Raw genomic sequence first — 18,413 nt, forward strand, 5'->3', positions numbered from 1 at the left:
AAGGTGGGAACACAGGTCGTGCTTGAAATATTAGCAGAGAGTAAACCCGTATCACAGTATATGAAGTGCCAATTTCAGCAGGAGGTGATTTGCAAAAGATAGGAAATGATCTTTTTTTCAGCTCGGAACAGTTGGCTCTCAAGATCCAGACAATTTCAAACTGTGTGAGATTTGTTTGCAACAGATAATAGTTTGAGTACCTACTTCAATAAATTGCTGAGATCAGCGTACTGAAGTCATTTTCACAAGATTTATATTATTTCCAGCTATTTAATCTTTTAAAGTCACTTCTACCTGTGCATACTCTGCCAGCTGAAGAGTTGGCATGACGAGGCTGCAAACTACTTCATCTATATTGCTAATGATCGTGCAAAAAAAACCCCTTGAGATCCGTGATGTCCAACTTAATGTAATAGCCCTCAACAGATTTGAAATTGGGTGCAGTTGGAGGATAATTGTACTAGGTAGCTGTATAATACAAGGTGTCTTGGTTTTATGTATTTGGACTGTAGGTTTCTTTTTTGTTTTATTAAGTTCTTCTCTCATCTCCCTATTTCCATGAAAATTCCCGATGTTATTGAGCTGGTCATTTGTTTTCAGACTTCAGCAAGTGGAGCTCCACAATTGGGCATCGGGAGGTGGGGGATGTAGCCCAGCATGTCTAAACTCTTGACTGACTGTATGGAGCTTACTTGGTTGCCACTGCTTGGTGGTACAGAACTCTGCTTGGTGAATTCAGGTTTTTAAACCATGTGCAATGTGGTTCAATGCCTTCAAGTATTAATTATTGTTTGTAGATGGTTAGAACCAGGAAGCAAAAGTATGCCAGTATTATTTCAGTTGTCTGTTCTTTTGTCTTCTTTCTCAGGTTTCTGCCGTGGATTCTTTGGAAGGGCAGCTGCTGCAGGTGGAAGGACTGAGCGACCTGCGTCTCGAGCTCCACAGCAAGAAATTGAACATGCACCTGGTCCTGATTGACGAGCTACATCGCCACCTGTACATTAAATCCACAAGTCGCGTGGGCAATAAAAACCAAGACAAGAACAGGATTGGGTCTGTATGAAATGCAATTGAGTAATAAAAGATGAGTAACAACAGAAATAAGAACAGCAAATGCATAAAATTAAAATAAAACCTGGAAATGCACAGCAGGTCTGTTGATATCTAGAATAGAAAATGTGTGTTAATATTTTGGATGTTAAGACGTTTACACCTGAAGTGTTAACCCATCATTCTCTTCACAGATGCCAGTGGACCTGCTATGCATTTTCAGCGTTTTCTAGTTTAATAAAGGGCTATGGTAGATACTGTCTTTTTCATACTTAAGGATAGAAAATAAGTTGTTTGCAAGACTGTAAACACTTCAGTGATGTTTCTTCAAATGAAGGACATTATTATTGAACAATCCTACATGAAAATTGGAAAGCAGGGTCATCAGTAACTAATATTTTTCTCATAATTTTACATATTTTCACCCTGTAACTAACTTTCATTTGTGTATCAGGATGGTCATAAGTTACGGAACAGATTCAACAATGGAAAAGAAGTTAGAGAAAATGGGAAGAGTATTGACATTGAAAAATTTTTAATCCTCTAGCTGTGCTGGCAGAAAATTTGGAGAGGACATTAATGCTATAGAACTGTCTATCTGTGAACACAAACTTGTAATTTCAGTAAAATAGAAGTCATTCTTCAGATTATGATTGAAGAGACGTTTTGAAACACTTTAAATGCTGAACATCATGTTGCTAAACGGAAGAGTCATTTACCGCTGTGCTACATAATTTAGCATTTTCGACAGCAGGGCAGTACGGTGCATTGGCCTGACACAGCTAATACCGATTATCATCCAAACTGTCACAGGATGTCAACTCTTGAGTTGAGACTGCTCTTTCCCCTATGAAGGGAAAATAGAAAGGAAAGTCACTCTTAAGTTGCACTTGTGTTTTTTCTAGTGGCCAGTTAATGACAAGTATTGGCAGAGCCCTGCCTGCTTTCTGAGCCAGGACATATTACATAGTATGGAGACCCAACACAGGACACTTTTTTAAAAAAAAAACACTTTTCGCTGCTTGCCAAGTGACTGCCCCTCACGCAACTACATTTTAACTTTCTCTCATTTGCCCCATATCTCTCCTTAGTTGAGTGACCTACTCAGGCTTCTGCCAGTGTTGCTGTATAAGTGTTCAAGACCTGTACAGATCTTTTTTCATGATCTTTCATTTAAGGCCTGTAACTATCTATTCTTCATTGAATCAGGATTTTTTTTTTTGACTGCTTCAATTGAGTATTTAAGTATGAGAGGTGGCAGTTTAAATGTGTCCATTTCATATCTATAACGGGTACGGTAGCATAGTGGTTATGTTACTGGACTAAAATCCAGAGTCATGAGTTCAAATCCCGCCACGGCAGCTGGCGAATTTAAATTCAATTAATTAAATTCAATTAATTAAATAAAAATCTGGAATTAAAATACTAGTATCAGTAATGATGGCCATGAAACTACCGGATTGTCGTAAAATCCCATCTGGTTCACTAATATCCTTTAGGGAAGGAAACCTGCCGTCCTTACCCGGTCTGGCCTAAATGTGACTCCAGACCCACAGTAATGTGGTTGATTCTTAATTGCCCTCTGAAATGGCTTAGCAAGCCACTCAGTTGTAAAAATCTCGCTACGAAAAGTCATAATAAGAATAAAACCGGATGGACCACCCGGCATCGGACCACTAGGCACCGGACACGACAACGGCCAACCAAGCCGAGTCGACCCTGCAAGGTCCTCCTTATGAACATCTGGGGACTTGTGCCAAAATTGGGAGAGCTGTCCCACAGACTAGTCAAGCAACAGACTGACATAGCCATACTCACAGACTCATGTCCCACCGGCAGGACAGACCCACCAGAGGTGGCGGTATAGTGATATACAGTCAGGAGGGAGTGGCCCTGGGCGTCCTCAACATTGACTCTGGACCCCGTGAAATCTCATGGCATCAGCTCAAACATGGGCAAGGAAACCTCCTGCTGATTACCACCTACCATCCTCCCTCAGCTGATGAATCAGTCCTCCTCCATGTTGAGCACCACTTGGAGGAAGCTCTGAGGGTAGCAAGGGCACAAAATGTACTCTGGGTGGGGGACTTCAATGTCCATCACCAAGAGTGGCTCGGTAGCACCACTACTGACCGAGCTGGCCGAGTCCTGAAGGACATAGCTGCTAGACTGGGCCTGCGGCAGGTGGTGAGCGAACCAACACGAGGGGAAAAACTTACTTGACCTCGTCCTCACCAATCTACCTGTCGCAAATGCATCTGTCCATGACAGTATTGGTAGGAGTGAACACCGCACACTCCTCGTGGAGATGAAGTCCCGTCTTCGCACTGAGGACACCATCCAACGTGTTGTGTGGCACTACCACCGTGCTAAATGGGATAGATTCAGAACAGATCTAGCAGCTCAAAACTGGGCATCCATGAGGCGCTGTGGGCCATCAGCAGCAGCAGCAGAATTGTATTCCAGCACAATCTGTGACCTCATGGCCCGGCATATTCCTCACTCTACCATTACCAACAAGCCAGGGGATCAACCCTGGTTCAATGAGGAGTGTAGAAGAGCATGCCAGGAGCAGCACCAGGCGTACCTAAAAATGAGGTGCCATCCTGGTGAAGCTACAACTCAGGACAACATGCATGCTAAACAGCGGAAGCAACATGCTACAGACAGAGCAAAGTGACCAACGGATCAGATCAAAGCTCTGCAGTCCTGCCACATCCAGTCATGAATGGTGGTGGACAATTAAACAACTAACGGGAGGAGGAGGCTCTGCAAACATCTCCATCCTCAATGATGGCGGAGTCCAGCACGTGAGTGCAAAAGACAAGGCTGAAGCGTTTGCAACCATCTTCAGCCAGAAGTGTCGAGTGGATGATCCATCTCGGCCTCCTCCCGATATCCCCACCATCACAGAAGCCAGTCTTCGGCCAATTCGATTCACTCCATGTGATATCAAGAAACGGCTGAGTGCACTGGATACAGCAAAGGCTATGGGCCCTGACAACATCCCAGCTGTTGTGCTGAAGTCTTCTGCTCCCGAACTAGCTGCGCCTCTAGCCAAGCTGTTCCAGTACAGCTACAACACTGACATCTACCCGACAATGTGGAAAATTGCCCAGGTATGTCCTGTCCACAAAAAGCAGGACAAATCCAATCTGGCCAATTACCGCCCCATCAGCCTACTCTCAATCATCAGCAAAGTGATGGAAGGTGTCGTCGACAGTGCTATCAAACGGCACTTACTCACCAATAACCTGCTCACCGATGCTCAGTTTGAGTTCCGCCAGGACCACTCGGCTCCAGACCTCATTACAGCCTTGGTCCAAACGTGGACAAAAGAGCTGAATTCCAGAGGTGAGGTGAGAGTGACTGCCCTTGACATCAAGGCAGCATTTGACCGAGTGTGGCACTCAGGAGCCCGAGTAAAATTGAAGTCAATGGGAATCGGGGAAAACTCTCCAGTGACTGGAGTCATACCTAGCACAAAGGAAGATGGCAGTGGTTGTTGGAGGCCAATCATCTCAGCCCCAGGACATTGCTGCAGGAGTTCCTCGGGTCAGTGTCCTAGGCCCAACCATCTTCAGCTGCTTCATCAATGACCTTCCCTCCAACATAAGGTCAGAAATGGGGATGTTCGCTGATGACTGCACAGTGTTCAGTTCCATTCGCAACCCCTCAAATAATGAAGCAGTCCGAGCCCGCATGCAGCAAGACCTGGACAACATCCAGGCTTGGGTTTATAAGTGGCAAGTAACATTCGCGCCAGATAAGTGCCAGGCAATGACCATCTCCAACAAGAGAGAGTCTAACCACCTCCCCCTGACATTCAACGGCATTACCACCGCCGAATCCCCCACCATCAACATCCTGGGGGTCACCATTGACCAGAAACTTAACTGGACCAGCCATACAAATACTGTGGCTACGAGAGCAGGTCAGAGGCTGGGTATTCTGAGGCGAGTGACTCACCTCCTGACTCCCCAAAGCCTTTCCACCATCTACAAGGCACAAGTCAGGAGTGTGATGGAATACTTTCCACTTGCTTGGATGAGTGCAGCTCCAACAACACTCAAGAAGCTCGACACCATCCAAGATAAAGCAGCCCGCTTGATTGGCACCCCATCCACCACCCTAAACATTCACTCCCTTCACCACCGGCGCACTGTGGCTGCAGTGTGGACCATCCACAGGATGCACTGCAGCAACTCGTCAAGGCTTCTTCGACAGCACCTCCCAAACCCGCGACCTCTCCCACCAAGAAGGACAAGAGCAGCAGGCACATGGGAACAACACCACCTGCACGTTCCCCTCCAAGTCACACACCATCCCGACTTGGAAATATATCGCCGTTCCTTCATTGTCGGTGGGTCAAAATCCTGGAACTCCCTTGCTAACAGCACTGTGGGAGAATCGTCACCACACGGACTGCAGCGGTTCAAGAAGGCGGCTCACCACCACCTTCTCAAGGGAAATTAGGGCTGGGCGATAAATGCTGGCCTCGCCAGCGACGCCCACATCCCGTGAACGAATTTTTAAAAAATCTAAATTCGAAGCAGTTACACCTAAAATTATGTTTAACCACTAGTTTCTTAGCTTATAATCATGGAATCATTCAGCACAGAAGGAGGTCATTTAGCCTATCCTGCCTGTGCTGGATCTTTGAAAGGGCTGTCCAATTAGTCCCAGTTTCCTGGTCTTTCCCCATAACCCTGCAAATATTTCCTTTTCAAGTTTTTGTCCAATTCCGTTTTGAAAGTTACTATTGAATCTGCTTCTCCCACCTCTTCAGGAAGTGCATTCCAGATCATAATAACTCGCTGCATTAAAAAAAAATTCTCATCTCCCCTCTGGTTCTCTTGACAATGATCATGGTTTTTTTTTTGTGTTGTCCAATAGTCTTTTGCAAATGGTCTCCTTTATTACTCTAAATCGTGGATAGGGATACAAAAACGTTCGACTTTTGAGGGAAAAATAAAATTAGTTTAAAGATAGTTAATTGAAACGCAGTAATACTTTGGACATCTGCAGCTGAAAATTGGAAGGAACTTGAGGAACTATTATAGCTACAATAAAACTTCTGATCGAAGGATAACTGACAGAGGCTAATGTTAAGTGGTGATGTAAAGTATCCCAATTCCGAGTGCCGCCTTCCTCATTTTAGTCAGTATCTAAAGCAATTTCCTAAAATTAAATCCAAGAATGTTCTTTGATGAAGAAGAAAAATGCTTGCTACCTTTTTTCTCCAGCTATTGTATACTGTGCTGGTTATATAGAAAGCCTTTACATATAGTATAATCGGTGCTATAACTGGTGTTTTAAGGGTTAACGCAAGCCATTTACAAATGCGGCAAGGCAAGCAATGAGAAATGTATACAAAATTTAACAGCCCTTTAAGAATTTATGGCACAAATGCTTCAGAATTAATCTTTGGTGACTAGGTTTGAGTAGCAGAAACCGTTTTTGCGCTTAAATAAGATCGAAAGCAATAACTTAAGGCTTTACTCCAAAGATGAAATTGTAAAACAAGATAGATTCAGATGTCTTTCATAAGGTGTGGTAATATATTTATTTCAGATTGCAAACAAGGTGTGCAAGAAGCGGCTGCGCACTCTGGTGGTGGTGCAAAATCCACACATTGTACTTGTCAGTTCTTTGCCTCCAGTTTATCTTTGTGGGAAACTCTATTTTTCTGCTTTTATCTCGTGCATTATTTTCTGAAAATAGAATGGAAATTAACCTAATTCTTGGCATTTGCTAATTCTGCTCTGAAGTACCTAGCAGAAGGCACTCCACAGAGTAGGCCTAGGTGATGCTATTAAAATTTGGACTCCTTTAATTCTCTCCATTCGTGTTCATAGTAAATTGTAGTTTCCAAAGGAAAATCTGCATCTTCTGCATTTTTTCATCAAATTTTTTGTTCAGAAATTGCTTGACTCAAGAGCTTTCCAGTCAGTATGGAATCATCTGCCTGCTGAACAGAAAAAAACTACCTTTTTTTAAACCCATGTTCAGCCTAGCAGCTCTTTTGATATTGTTCAGATTGCTGGGATATCCCTTCAGTGTTTCCTGCAACTCTTAATTCATAAGCAGTATTGGGAGCTGTGCGTACTTGGTCTCCTCACAGCAACTCACTCGTCTCTTTTTTTGTCATAATGTGTTTAAGGGACTAATGTACTTGGCTGCTGAAGTGTCAACTTTCTATCCAGCATTTCCTCATTATGCATTTGCCTCTTTTTTTTCTTCAAGTTGGGGGAATCCTTGCTCTTCTCGTATTGTAAAGCTAATTTGCCACTTCAGACTGACATTCATTCCAGCGTGGGTTTGATCCAAAAAGCTTTCATGGTATTGATCTGTGTACCCAGCTTGTTTTCATTCTGACTTCTCCTGGCCATGATATTGACTTGTCAACCACAGCCATAGTGATATGATTAGCTGTGATTTTGATCTTCCTGGTAAGGACAATGGCAGGTGAAGCATTAGTGCTTCAGCATAGTAACTATACAATTGAACCCTGGAGATGGTGAAAGGTACAGAAGGGTTGACTTGGCACTTATCTGGGTTCTGACAATAGGTCATCGACCTGAAACGTTAACCCTAAATTTCTCTCTCCACAGATGCTGCCTGACCGGTTGATTGTTTCCAGCATTTCCTGTTTTTATCTCCGATTTCCAGCATCTGCATTAGTTTACTTTTTGTTGACTCAATACTAATCTACTTAATTTGTGGGAGGAAAATTGACCGGAATGGTTTTTTTTACAGCCTACTTGGGAAGGAAACATCTCCTGTTCCTCTTATTGATGTAGTCAACTTGGTATCAACCCCCCGGAAATTTCTGGATAGCTCACAGTACAGCAGCTCAGGGAACACAGCTGGTAAGTACATCAATCACTTAATCAGTAAATAAACTGATAATGGCTGCAGTTATAGTTTTGCTTGTGAGATAGATATGGCTATAAAAATTCATCTGATTGATTTATACGAAGGAAAAAAACAAGGGTTTCGGTAATTGAGAAGAGGAGATTGGATTGCTTTGGTGGCTACCTTTTGCATATTGCATAAACAGGCATTTTAGAATGTTTGAAATTTCTGAAATGAGTGCACTTGTGAGATATGGGCAACTTCCAAAGTTTTTGTATGGGCAGCAGACCTGCAGGTAATTGAAAAGACCTGCTCAAAAGGCTCAATGGACTTGGGATTGATGCACTGAAGGAGAAATGGGATGTAAGTATACTTCACGCCATTTAATTGGACGTCATGCAACTCTGAGCCTGCAGCCAGTCAGATTACCACGGAGACTTGGAAATAGCCAGCTTTGTCAGGAATCTCACAACAGAATTTGCAGACAGTGACAATGTTAGGTCACATTTTTTGTTTAAGCACATTATTGACATAAATTTATTTTTTTCCCATTTTTTTTTCCCTCTGGGTTCATGCACAATGGTCATAGTTGGCTAAGGAGCATGATGCTTGGGTGTACTCTGTTTGAAAGATGTTCTAATAACAATGCGACTCGTTGAATCCATGAACGATGTAAGGAATATTAATCAAAGAACGTTAGATGAATCTTTACATCAATTACACAGTAAAGAATTGGCTGAAGATTTACCAGAAAGTCTAAGAGTTATCAGATGCCGACAATTTTGGCTTCTCTCTGTGTATTACATTCGCCAGCCTAAGTACATTAACAATTGGACAAGCAAACCCAATCTCTTTCTCACCCTCACCCCCACCCCCACCCCCTGAAGGGGACGCAATAGACTATTGAGTTAATCTCTTTTTTTTTGTAAAAATTATCAAAAGTGAAGTAAGATACAGAAATCTGTGAATTGAAATTACCTTATTAATACATCTATAACGTTACTAATATCCTAAGATTAAGGAGTACACAAAGTATTTGGATAGATTTTTATTAACTGATAGTTTAAATTGTTACAGGCTCCAATCATATTGTTAATGTGTTGCAGTAACCGTGCATTAGCGGGGCTCTAGTTAATGTAAAATAAAGGTTTTTTTTTTATTCATTCATGGGACGTGGGCATCGCTGGCGAGGCCAGCATTTATTGCCCTTGAGAAGCTGGTGGTGAGTCGCCGCCTTGAACTGCTGCAGTCCGTGTGGTGAAGGTTCTCCCACAGTGCTGTGAGGAAGGGAGTTCCAGGATTTTGACCCAGTGATGATGAAAGAACGGTGATATATTTCCAAGTCGGGATGGTGTATGACTTGGAGGGGAATTTGCAGGTGGTGTTGTTCCCATGCGCCTGCTGCCCTTGTACTTCTAGATGGTAGAGGTCGCAGGTTTGGGAGGTGCTGTCGAAGAAACCTTGGCGAGTTGCTGCAGTTCATCCTGTGGATGGTACACACTGCAGCCACTGTGCGCCGGTGGTGGATGGGGTGCCAATCAAGCGGGCTGCTTTGTCCTGGATGGTGTCGAGCTTCTTGAGTGTTGTTGGAGCTGCACTCATCCAGGCAAATGGAGAGTATTCCATCACACTCCTGACTTGTGCCTTGTAGATGGTGGAAAGGCTTTGGGGAGTCAGGAGATGAGTCTCTCACCGCAGAATACCCAGCCTCTGACCTGCTCTTGTAGCCACAGTATTTATGTGGCTGGTCCAGTTAAGTTTCTGGTCAATGGTGACCCCCAGGATGTTGATGGTGGGGGATTCGGCAATGGTAATGCCATTGAATGTCAAGGGGAGGTGGTTAGATTCTCTCTTGTTGGAGATGGTCATTGCCTGGCACTTGTCTGGTGTGAATGTTACTTGCCACTTATGAGCCCAAGCATGGATGTTGTCCAGGTCTTGCTGCATGCAGGCACGGAGTGCTTCATTATCTGAGGGGTTGCGAATGGAACTGAACACTGCAATCATCAGCGAACATCCCCATTTCTGACCTTATGATGGAGGGAAGGTCATTGATGAAGCAGCTGAAGATGGTTGGACCAAGGACACTGCCCTGAGGAACTCCTGCAGCAATGTCCTGGGACTGAGATGATTGGCCTCCAACAACCACTACCATCTTCCTTTGTGCTAGGTATGACTCCAGTCACTGGAGAGTTTTCCCCCTGATTCCCATTGACTTCAATTTCATTCGGGCTCCTTGGTGCCACACTCGGTCAAATGCTGCCTTGATGTCAAAGGCAGTCACTCTCACCTCACCTCTGGAATTCAGCTCTTTCGTCCATGTTTGGACCAAGGCTGTAATGAGGTCTGGAGCCGAGTGGTCCTGGCGGAACCCAAACTGAGCATCGGTGAGCAGGTTATTGGTGAGTAAGTGCCGCTTGATAGCACTATCGACGGCCCCTTCCATCAGTTTGCTGCTGATTGAGAGTAGACTGATGGGGCGGTAATTGGCCAGATTGGATTTGTCCCGCTTTTTTTGGACAACATATACCTGGGCAATTTATACTCAGCATCCAAGGTAGATGTAAAGTTGGTAAGATTATTTTATAGTTAGGTTCCTTGTCTAGCTAACAGATTAATATCTTTGAATAATAGGTGCAACCAGCTATAGTTGAAGTCTTTTTCAGCGTATTGCTGAAAGAATATTAGCTTCAACAAGATTATTTCTTGAATGTATACAATTTCATCAGTTTGAGTCATTTGTGGTGGCGTTGGGCAGATCTACCTCGCACCAATGCTCAAAATCACCTCTGGGAGTATTTGTAGGGTCAATGTCTGACAATTGATGTGATATTCCTCCCCTCTTGGGTCAACAACACCTCATCCTAATATATTGAACATTGCACGTGCTTGGTTGCATTTTTCGACTGTAGATCTTTGGCTCAGCGTCCATTTATTTCTGATTATAAGACCATAAGAGATAGGAGTAGGCTATTTGGCCCCTCGAACCTGCTCCGCCATTCAATGAGATCATGGCTGATCTGATTTTTACTTCAACTCCACTTTCCCGCCTTTTCCCCATATCCTTTGACTCCCTTGTTGATCAAAAATTTGTCTAACTCAGCCTTGAATGTATTCAATGACTCAGCCTCCGCAGCTTTTTGGGGTAAAGAATTCCAAAGATTCACGACCCTCTGGGAGAAAAAATTCTTCCTAATTTCCGTCTTAAACGGGCGACCCCTTATTTTGAGACCATGCCCCCTCGTTTTAGATTCCCCCACTGGTGATAACATCCTCTTCGCATCTACCTTATCGAGTCCCCTCAGAATCTTGGCTGTTTCGATAAGGTCTCCTCTCATTCTTGTAAACTCCAATGAGTATCGACCCAACCTGTTCAATCTTTCCTCATAACAGAACCCTTCCATACCCGGAATCAACCGAGTGAACCTTCTCTGAACTGCCTCCAATGCAAGTATGTCCTTCCTTAAATAAGGGCACCAGAACTGTACATGGTACTCCAGGTGTAGTCTCACCAGCACCCTGTACAGTTGTAGCATGACTTCCCTGCTTTTATACTCCATCCCCTTAGAAATAAAGGTCAATATTCTGTTTGCCTTCCGGATTACCTGTTGCACCTGTATGTTGACTTTTTGTGTATCATGTACGAGGACACCCAGATCCCTCTGTACCACAGCATTTTGTAATATTTTTCCATTCAAATAATATTTTGCTTTTTTATTTTTCCTCCCAAAGTTGATGACTTCACATTTTCCCACATTACATTCCATCTGCCAAATTTTTTCCCATTCACTTAACCTCTCAATATCCCTTTGCAGACACTTTGTGTCCTCATTGCAACTTGCTTTTCCACCTATCTTTGTATCATCAGCAAATTTGGCCACAGGACAATTCTGTTCCTTCATCCAAGTCATTGATATATATTGTAAATAGTTGAGGCCCCAGCACCCCACTCGTTACAGATTGCCATTTTGAAAATGACCCTTTTATCCCGACTCTTTGTTTTCTGTTAGTTAGCCAATCCTCTATCCATGCCAGTATATTACCCCCAACACCATGAGCTCTTATCTTGTGCAGTAATCTTTTATGTGGCACCTTATCGAATGCCTTTTGGAAATCCAAATATACTGCATCCATTGGTTCCCCTTTATCCACCCTGCCCGTTACTTCCTCAAAGAACTCTAATAAATTTGTCAGACATGATTTCCTCTTCATAAACCATGTTGACTCTCCTTGATTGTATTATGAGTCTCCAAATGTCCTGCTACTACTTCCTTAATAATGGATTCTAGCATTTTCCCAATGACAGACGTTAGGCTAACTGGTCTATAGTTATCTGCTTTCTGTCTCACTCCCTTGAATAGAGGTGTTACGTTTGCGGTTTTCCAATCTGCTGGGACCTTTCCAGAATCTGGTAAATTCTGGAAGATGACAACCAATGCATCCACTATCTCTGTAGCCACTTCCTTTAAGACCCTCGGATGCAAGCCATCAGGTCCAGGGGACTTATCAGCCTTTAGACCCATTAGTTTACCGAGTACTTTTTCTCTAGTGATAGTGATTGTTTTTAGTACCTCCCTCCCCTTTGCCCCTTGATTTTCTACTATTATTGGTATGTTATTAATGTCTTCTACTGTGAAGACAGATCCAAAATATCAATTCCTCTGCCATTTCCTTGTTTTCCATTATTATTTCTCCAGTCTCATCCTCTAAGGGACCAATGTTTCCTTTAGTTACCCTCTTCCTTTTTATATACTTGTCGAAGCTCTTACTGTCGGTGTTTATATTTCTTGCTAGTTTACTCTCATAATTTATTTTCTCCCTCTTTTTATTATTCTTTTAGTCATCCTTTGCTGGTTTTTAAAGTTCTCCCAATCTTCGGGCTTACCAGTAATCTTTGCCATGTTGTATGCTTTTTCTTTTCACCTGATACCATCCTATACATCCTTAGTTAGCCATGGTTGGTTCACCCTTTTTTGTGGAGTCTTTCCTCCTCACAGGGATGTATTTTTGTTGCGAGTCATAAAATATCTTTTTAAATGTTTGCCACTGCTTATCATACCATCTAATCTGTTTACCCAGTCCACTTTCGCCAATTCCGCACTCATTCCTTTATAATTGCCCTTATTTAAGTTTAATAAAGTAATTTCAGACCCTCGCTCTCAAACTGGATGTGAAATTCTATCGTGAGGGTTTGCCTCTGTCAATCATGAGGGATTATGCCTCTGTGAAGTGCCTTGGGATGTTTTCCTACATTAATGATACGAGATAATTGCAAATTGTTGTTGTTTAGCTGGAAGCCTCCCAGATGTTCCTTATCTCTTCAGGCAACATGGCCTATTCATTCAATGGCCTTGGCAGTCTGGATTTTCTTAACTCCAGCTCCTAATGAGAGTTCAACGTTCTGTTGCTTGAGTGTTGTCTGAACATTTCCAGAGTTCTATTTTTTTTAAACCTGGTTTTCCCAGAATTCACCATTGTATTTCAAAGATACTCAGACCATTTTTACTATAATCTGTTTGGGGAAAATGGGAACTTTAAAAATGGTTTGGGGGCAGCACATGCCAGTGTACTTCTGTAATGACTAGTGCTCCAAATTGGTGAAGGTCTGAGGTGGCTGCAGACCAAAACACAATCCTTCCCCTTGGAGGAAAGACAATAAGGTAAATCAAGTTCTCAGTGAGCACTTTTTCACCTGTTGGTTTCTTCTTTTCTTTACTGTTCACCGATCCAAGTGTATTCCACTCTAAGAATTTTATATAGTGTTAATCACGTTCTTTATTTCTAAAGTACACAACTGAAAAATCTTTTGATACCCCATTTGAAGTTGTACTTGAAAGTTCATTTCATCACTAAATAACATTTACCCTCTTGTCCTATATCAGTCATTATCCGTATTAATTTTTTGCCTCCTGTGGGTTGCACCTTCAGGCAGCTTTTATGATTTGTGAACCTGTGACTTTCCTAGAAGTTTCCTAGAAGTAAAGGGAATTAGGGGTTACGGGGAGCGGGCAGGAAATTGGACATCAATTTAGATTTGAGGTTAGGATCAGATCAGCCATGATCTTATTAAATGGCAGAGCAGGCTCCTGCTCCTATTTCTTATGTTCTTATGACTTGTGTACCAGAATGATCAATATATATATTATGCCATATAGAATTACATAGAAATTACAACAAGCTATTCAGCCCAACCAGTATGTGTTGGTGTTTATCCTTCACACGAGTACTATTCTAATCCCATGTGCCCTGCCCTGTTCCCTATTCCCGAATGCCTTTATCCCCCTTTCCTGCAACCACCTATCTAACCTATTCTTAAAAGTTGACATGGTCTCTGCTTTAATCACTAATTCTGGTAGTGTATTTCACTAATATAAATTGCGCCACCTCTTTCAAACTGTTTATGCCCCCTAAATTGCCAAGGTGAACTTCATCTTAAAAAAAATCATATAGTATCTGTTATTTCAAAAAAGTACGCTGTCAATTTGAGGTAATTAAAATCCTAGTTGTTTTGTTGATAAACAGCTCAAGCTGCGCGCTGTGATCAGACCCACTTACCTTAATTGCTATCTTGTAGTTTACTGACGTTCAGCTAGTAAACTGTAAATATTTGACTCGCATCTAGCAATATACATTTTTAACAGTTGGCCCTTAGCCAGTTGAATAAACATGGACTCTGCAGAGTGGCACAACAAATGGGGTGATTGTTGCTTGAAGGGTATAATGAGATGCAACCAATTAGTGTACAGTACTTTTCTTTTTGAAATAGTAGATATGTTACTGCATGTGACAACTTGTTCTCATTTATAAAAGTAATTACTTGTAATAGACTGCACATTTTAAATGTGTTGTTACTTGGGCAGTTTAGTAATTATGATTGTAAAAGCTCTCGGGGGAGAAAAATAAATTACTCTGATGTTAAGTACACTATACAAAGTGGGAGAGAAGAAATGATACCAATATAGTATGTTTTTTCCCCAAGCATTTGTTCCTTTCAACGAGTTATCTGTTGAATAATAGTATATAGCGAGGGGCATGCTGGAGAGCAGTTTTCTGCTTTTGACGTACAATATAATGCCACAAATCTGAACTGGTTGCGACCAAACACAGTTCAGACTAAAAATCAGGAATTTACTATACTTGTAAATGTAACTTCGTTTATCACTTTACAAATAAAATATTTACTTCTCGTTCGTCTCAATAAAAAATTCTCATGCCATTTCAAATGCGATCTTCATCAAAAGAAAGTGCTATATTCAAACCAACATCTCGTTTTGTTGTGTGTGGACTACTGGCATTTGGGTTAGCATTGTTTTACTGTACTGTTAACAACAAAAATTTATCAGATGCAGATGCAGTCTTCTTCATCCAACCCAGTGTTGCTTTTTGTATTAGACTAAAAACCTTGCCTTGTGTGAAGCTAGCATTCCTAAAAATATTGCATGGTCCATGTCCAATCAAATAGTTGGAATCAAAAAGCTAATTGATTAGGATATTCTGAACTCAGAAATGAGGTTCTCCACTGCCAAATTAATTTTTTAGATTATATAAGATACAGTGTCACTGCAGTCCTGCCATGGACCCTCTGCTTTGCCATGAGGTGGTCGTAAAGGAGCTCCTGTTTCAATAGTTGTTTGTGGAACTCTTGCGCTGGAGATTTGGGTGCAGATCCAGGGCTTTACTGATATTGGAACTTCACTCGCTCCATTGGGTGAGTTTTGTCAGTGTTTGACCAGGATGCGAGTTTGACTATTAAAAGAAACGTGAGAAGGACACACTGTCACAGGTTAAATTGTTACAATTGAAGCAGTTACCATAATTTTCATCTCCCCAACGGAGAAACAATATTGCTTTAAGCCAGTCATCGAAGTACTGATAGGTTCACTTTCTTCACTGCCATTGGGATGCATACATTAGAATGGAGCAAAATACTGTTTGAGTTCAGTGCAATCGAATACATGTCTGCAGTCCATTTGGTGGGTTCTAAAAACCAATACCTCGTCCAAGGTTCTTAAACAATGCAGTAGCAAAGCACCTCCCATCAAGGGAAGACAAATGAGCATTGTGTAAGTCAATTAAAGCTAGCCAAAGTTGGCTCATCATCTTAAGCTACAACAGAACATAATATACATAATACAATAGAAGCAGTAAAAGAAAACATGTACTCGAAGGTATTAAGAAAATTCAGGAATCAAGGTGTTAAATTTTTTTTAAAATCAGCTGGATTAAAATTGCATGCCATTGCTTTAGATAAAAGCAGTTTCAGTTTTCCATTACTTTTGTGTAATCTGTCGAGCCTTGGTCAGCATTGACATATCTTTCAGTTAATAACCTTCTAAGTGATTTATGTCTATTGATTAAATGTCAAGACTTGGGCAGGCTCAGTCTATATTGTGGTAGACCTCTGTCGTGGAAAAATAAACACAAACCCTGTAGATTTGTTTTAGACATGTATTCTATTGTACTGAGCTCAGAAAGAGTGACATTTTACCCCATTCTAATGTATTCCAATGCCAGTGAAGAAAGTAAATCTGTTGGTGTTAGAGCCACTGTCTTAAAGTGGTACTGTCACTCCAATGGGAAGGTGAAATGTGATGGTACTGTTTCCATTGTAACATGCTTAATATTACCAGATTGTCCCACACAGGATACCATGAATACAGCAGTATATTTTTAATAATGCCATACTTAGGGCCTTTTATATAAGTCTGAGGGAATCACATTTAACAGCAGGAGCTGGCTCACAGGTGCCGGACTCCCGGAATCTGAATTATAAGATGGCCAATATAAGTGTCTTTTGTGTGTTTTAATGGTGTGGAGCATGCTAATGCTTGCGAGAGGAGCAGGAATTTCTCACTATAAGCATAACAAATGCAATAATTTGTGCCATGTAGGTTAAAGCTTAAGAAAAAGCCAATTTGAAACAAAATAGTTGGATAATATGGAACAGTTTGTTTCCATTGAGGGAATTCGTCCTGATTGCAATATTCTATTAAAATGGCAGCAGGTTATGAACTTGGACCAAGTGTGAGTGACCAAGATGGTAATGAAATATTAATCTTTTTATTTTAAATGTCAAGGCCACCTTTTGCTTCAAGGTGCAGAAGGGAAAATATCATGTCGTGTGTACATTTGTAGCAGGAATGGCAGCTCACCGCTCCTGGTTATGGGGCTTTCAGACGAGATGGAGAGAGGGATAAAAAAGGAGGGGTGTTGGCAATATTGGTTAAAGAAACAATTTATGGCTGTTGAGGGATGATATGTTAGAAGGATCATCAAATGAGGCCATATGGGTTGAGCTAAGGAACAAAAGAGGGGCAGTCACACTGCTGGGAGTGTACTATCAACCCCCAAACAATCAGCGGGAGATAGAAGAGCAAATATGTAGGCAAATTTCTGAAGTGCAAACACAATAGTGCAGTAATAGGGTAGTTGAAATCCCCCACTAATATTAAGTGGGATACAATCAGTACAAAAGATATAGAGGGCACAGAATTCTTAAATTGCACTCAGGAGAACTTTTTTAGCCAGAACGTAGCAAGCCCAACAAGGGTGGGGGGGGTGGGCAGTTCTGGATTTAGTTTTAGGGAATGAAGCTGGGCAGGTGGAAGGAGTATCAGTGGGAGAGCATTTTGGTGATAGTGATCATAATTCAGTTAGATTTAGCATAGTTATGGAAAAAATAGAACGGAATAAAAGTTCTACATTGGGGAAAGGCCAATTTTACTATGCTGTGAAGTGATTTAGCAAAAGTGGACTTGAAGGTAAATCAGTGTCAGAGCAGTAGGAGGGATTCAAGGGGTTCAGAGTCAACATGTTCCCATAATGAAAAAGGGTGGGACTGCCCAATCCAGAGCTCCCTGGATGACCAGGAACATTTTTTTATTCGTTCATGGGATGTAGGCGTCGCTGGCAAGGCCAGCGTTTATTGCTCATCGCTAATTGCCCTTGAGAAGGTGGTGGTGAGCCGCCTTCTTGAACCGCTGCAGTCCGTTTGGTGACGGTTCTCCCACAGTGCTGTGAGGAAGGGAGTTCCAGGATTTTGACCCAGCGACAATGAAGGAATGGCGATATATTTCCAAGTCGGGATGGTGTGTGACTTGGAAGGGAACGTGCAGGTGGTGTTGTTCCCATGTGCCTGCTGCTTTTGTCCTCGGTGGTCGAGGTCGCGGGTTTGGGAGGTGCTGTCGAAGAAGCCTTGGCGAGTTGTTGCAGTGCATCCTGTGGATGGTACACACTGCAGCCACTGTGCGCCAGCGGTGAAGGGAGTGAATGTTTCGGGTAGTGGATGGGGTGCCAATCAAGCGGGCTGCTTTGTCCTGGATGGTGTTGAGCTTCTTGAGTGTTGTTGGAGCTGCACTCATCCAAGCAAGTGGAGAGCATTTCATCACAATCCTGACTTGTGCCTTGTCGATGATGGAAAGGCTTTGGGGAGTCAGGAGGTGAGTCACTCGCCGCAGAATACCCAGCCTCTGACCTGCTCTTGTAGCCACAGTATTTATGTGGCT

The 18,413-nt window shown here is 42.3% G+C and overlaps 1 protein-coding gene across 1 annotated transcript in view; it reads left to right on the top strand.

Annotated features, from left to right (window-relative positions):
- exoc4 (exocyst complex component 4) overlaps nt 1-18,413 on the top strand; it is a 394,720-nt gene that overhangs the window by 33,913 nt on the left and 342,394 nt on the right. Inside the window, 2 exon segments of the mRNA XM_068005175.1 lie at nt 869-1,053; nt 7,810-7,922. Of these exon segments, the coding sequence (XP_067861276.1) occupies nt 869-1,053; nt 7,810-7,922 (298 nt within the window).

Source organism: Heptranchias perlo, chromosome 24 (genome assembly GCF_035084215.1).
Source record: "Heptranchias perlo isolate sHepPer1 chromosome 24, sHepPer1.hap1, whole genome shotgun sequence".
Classification (NCBI taxonomy): Eukaryota; Metazoa; Chordata; class Chondrichthyes; order Hexanchiformes; family Hexanchidae; genus Heptranchias; species Heptranchias perlo.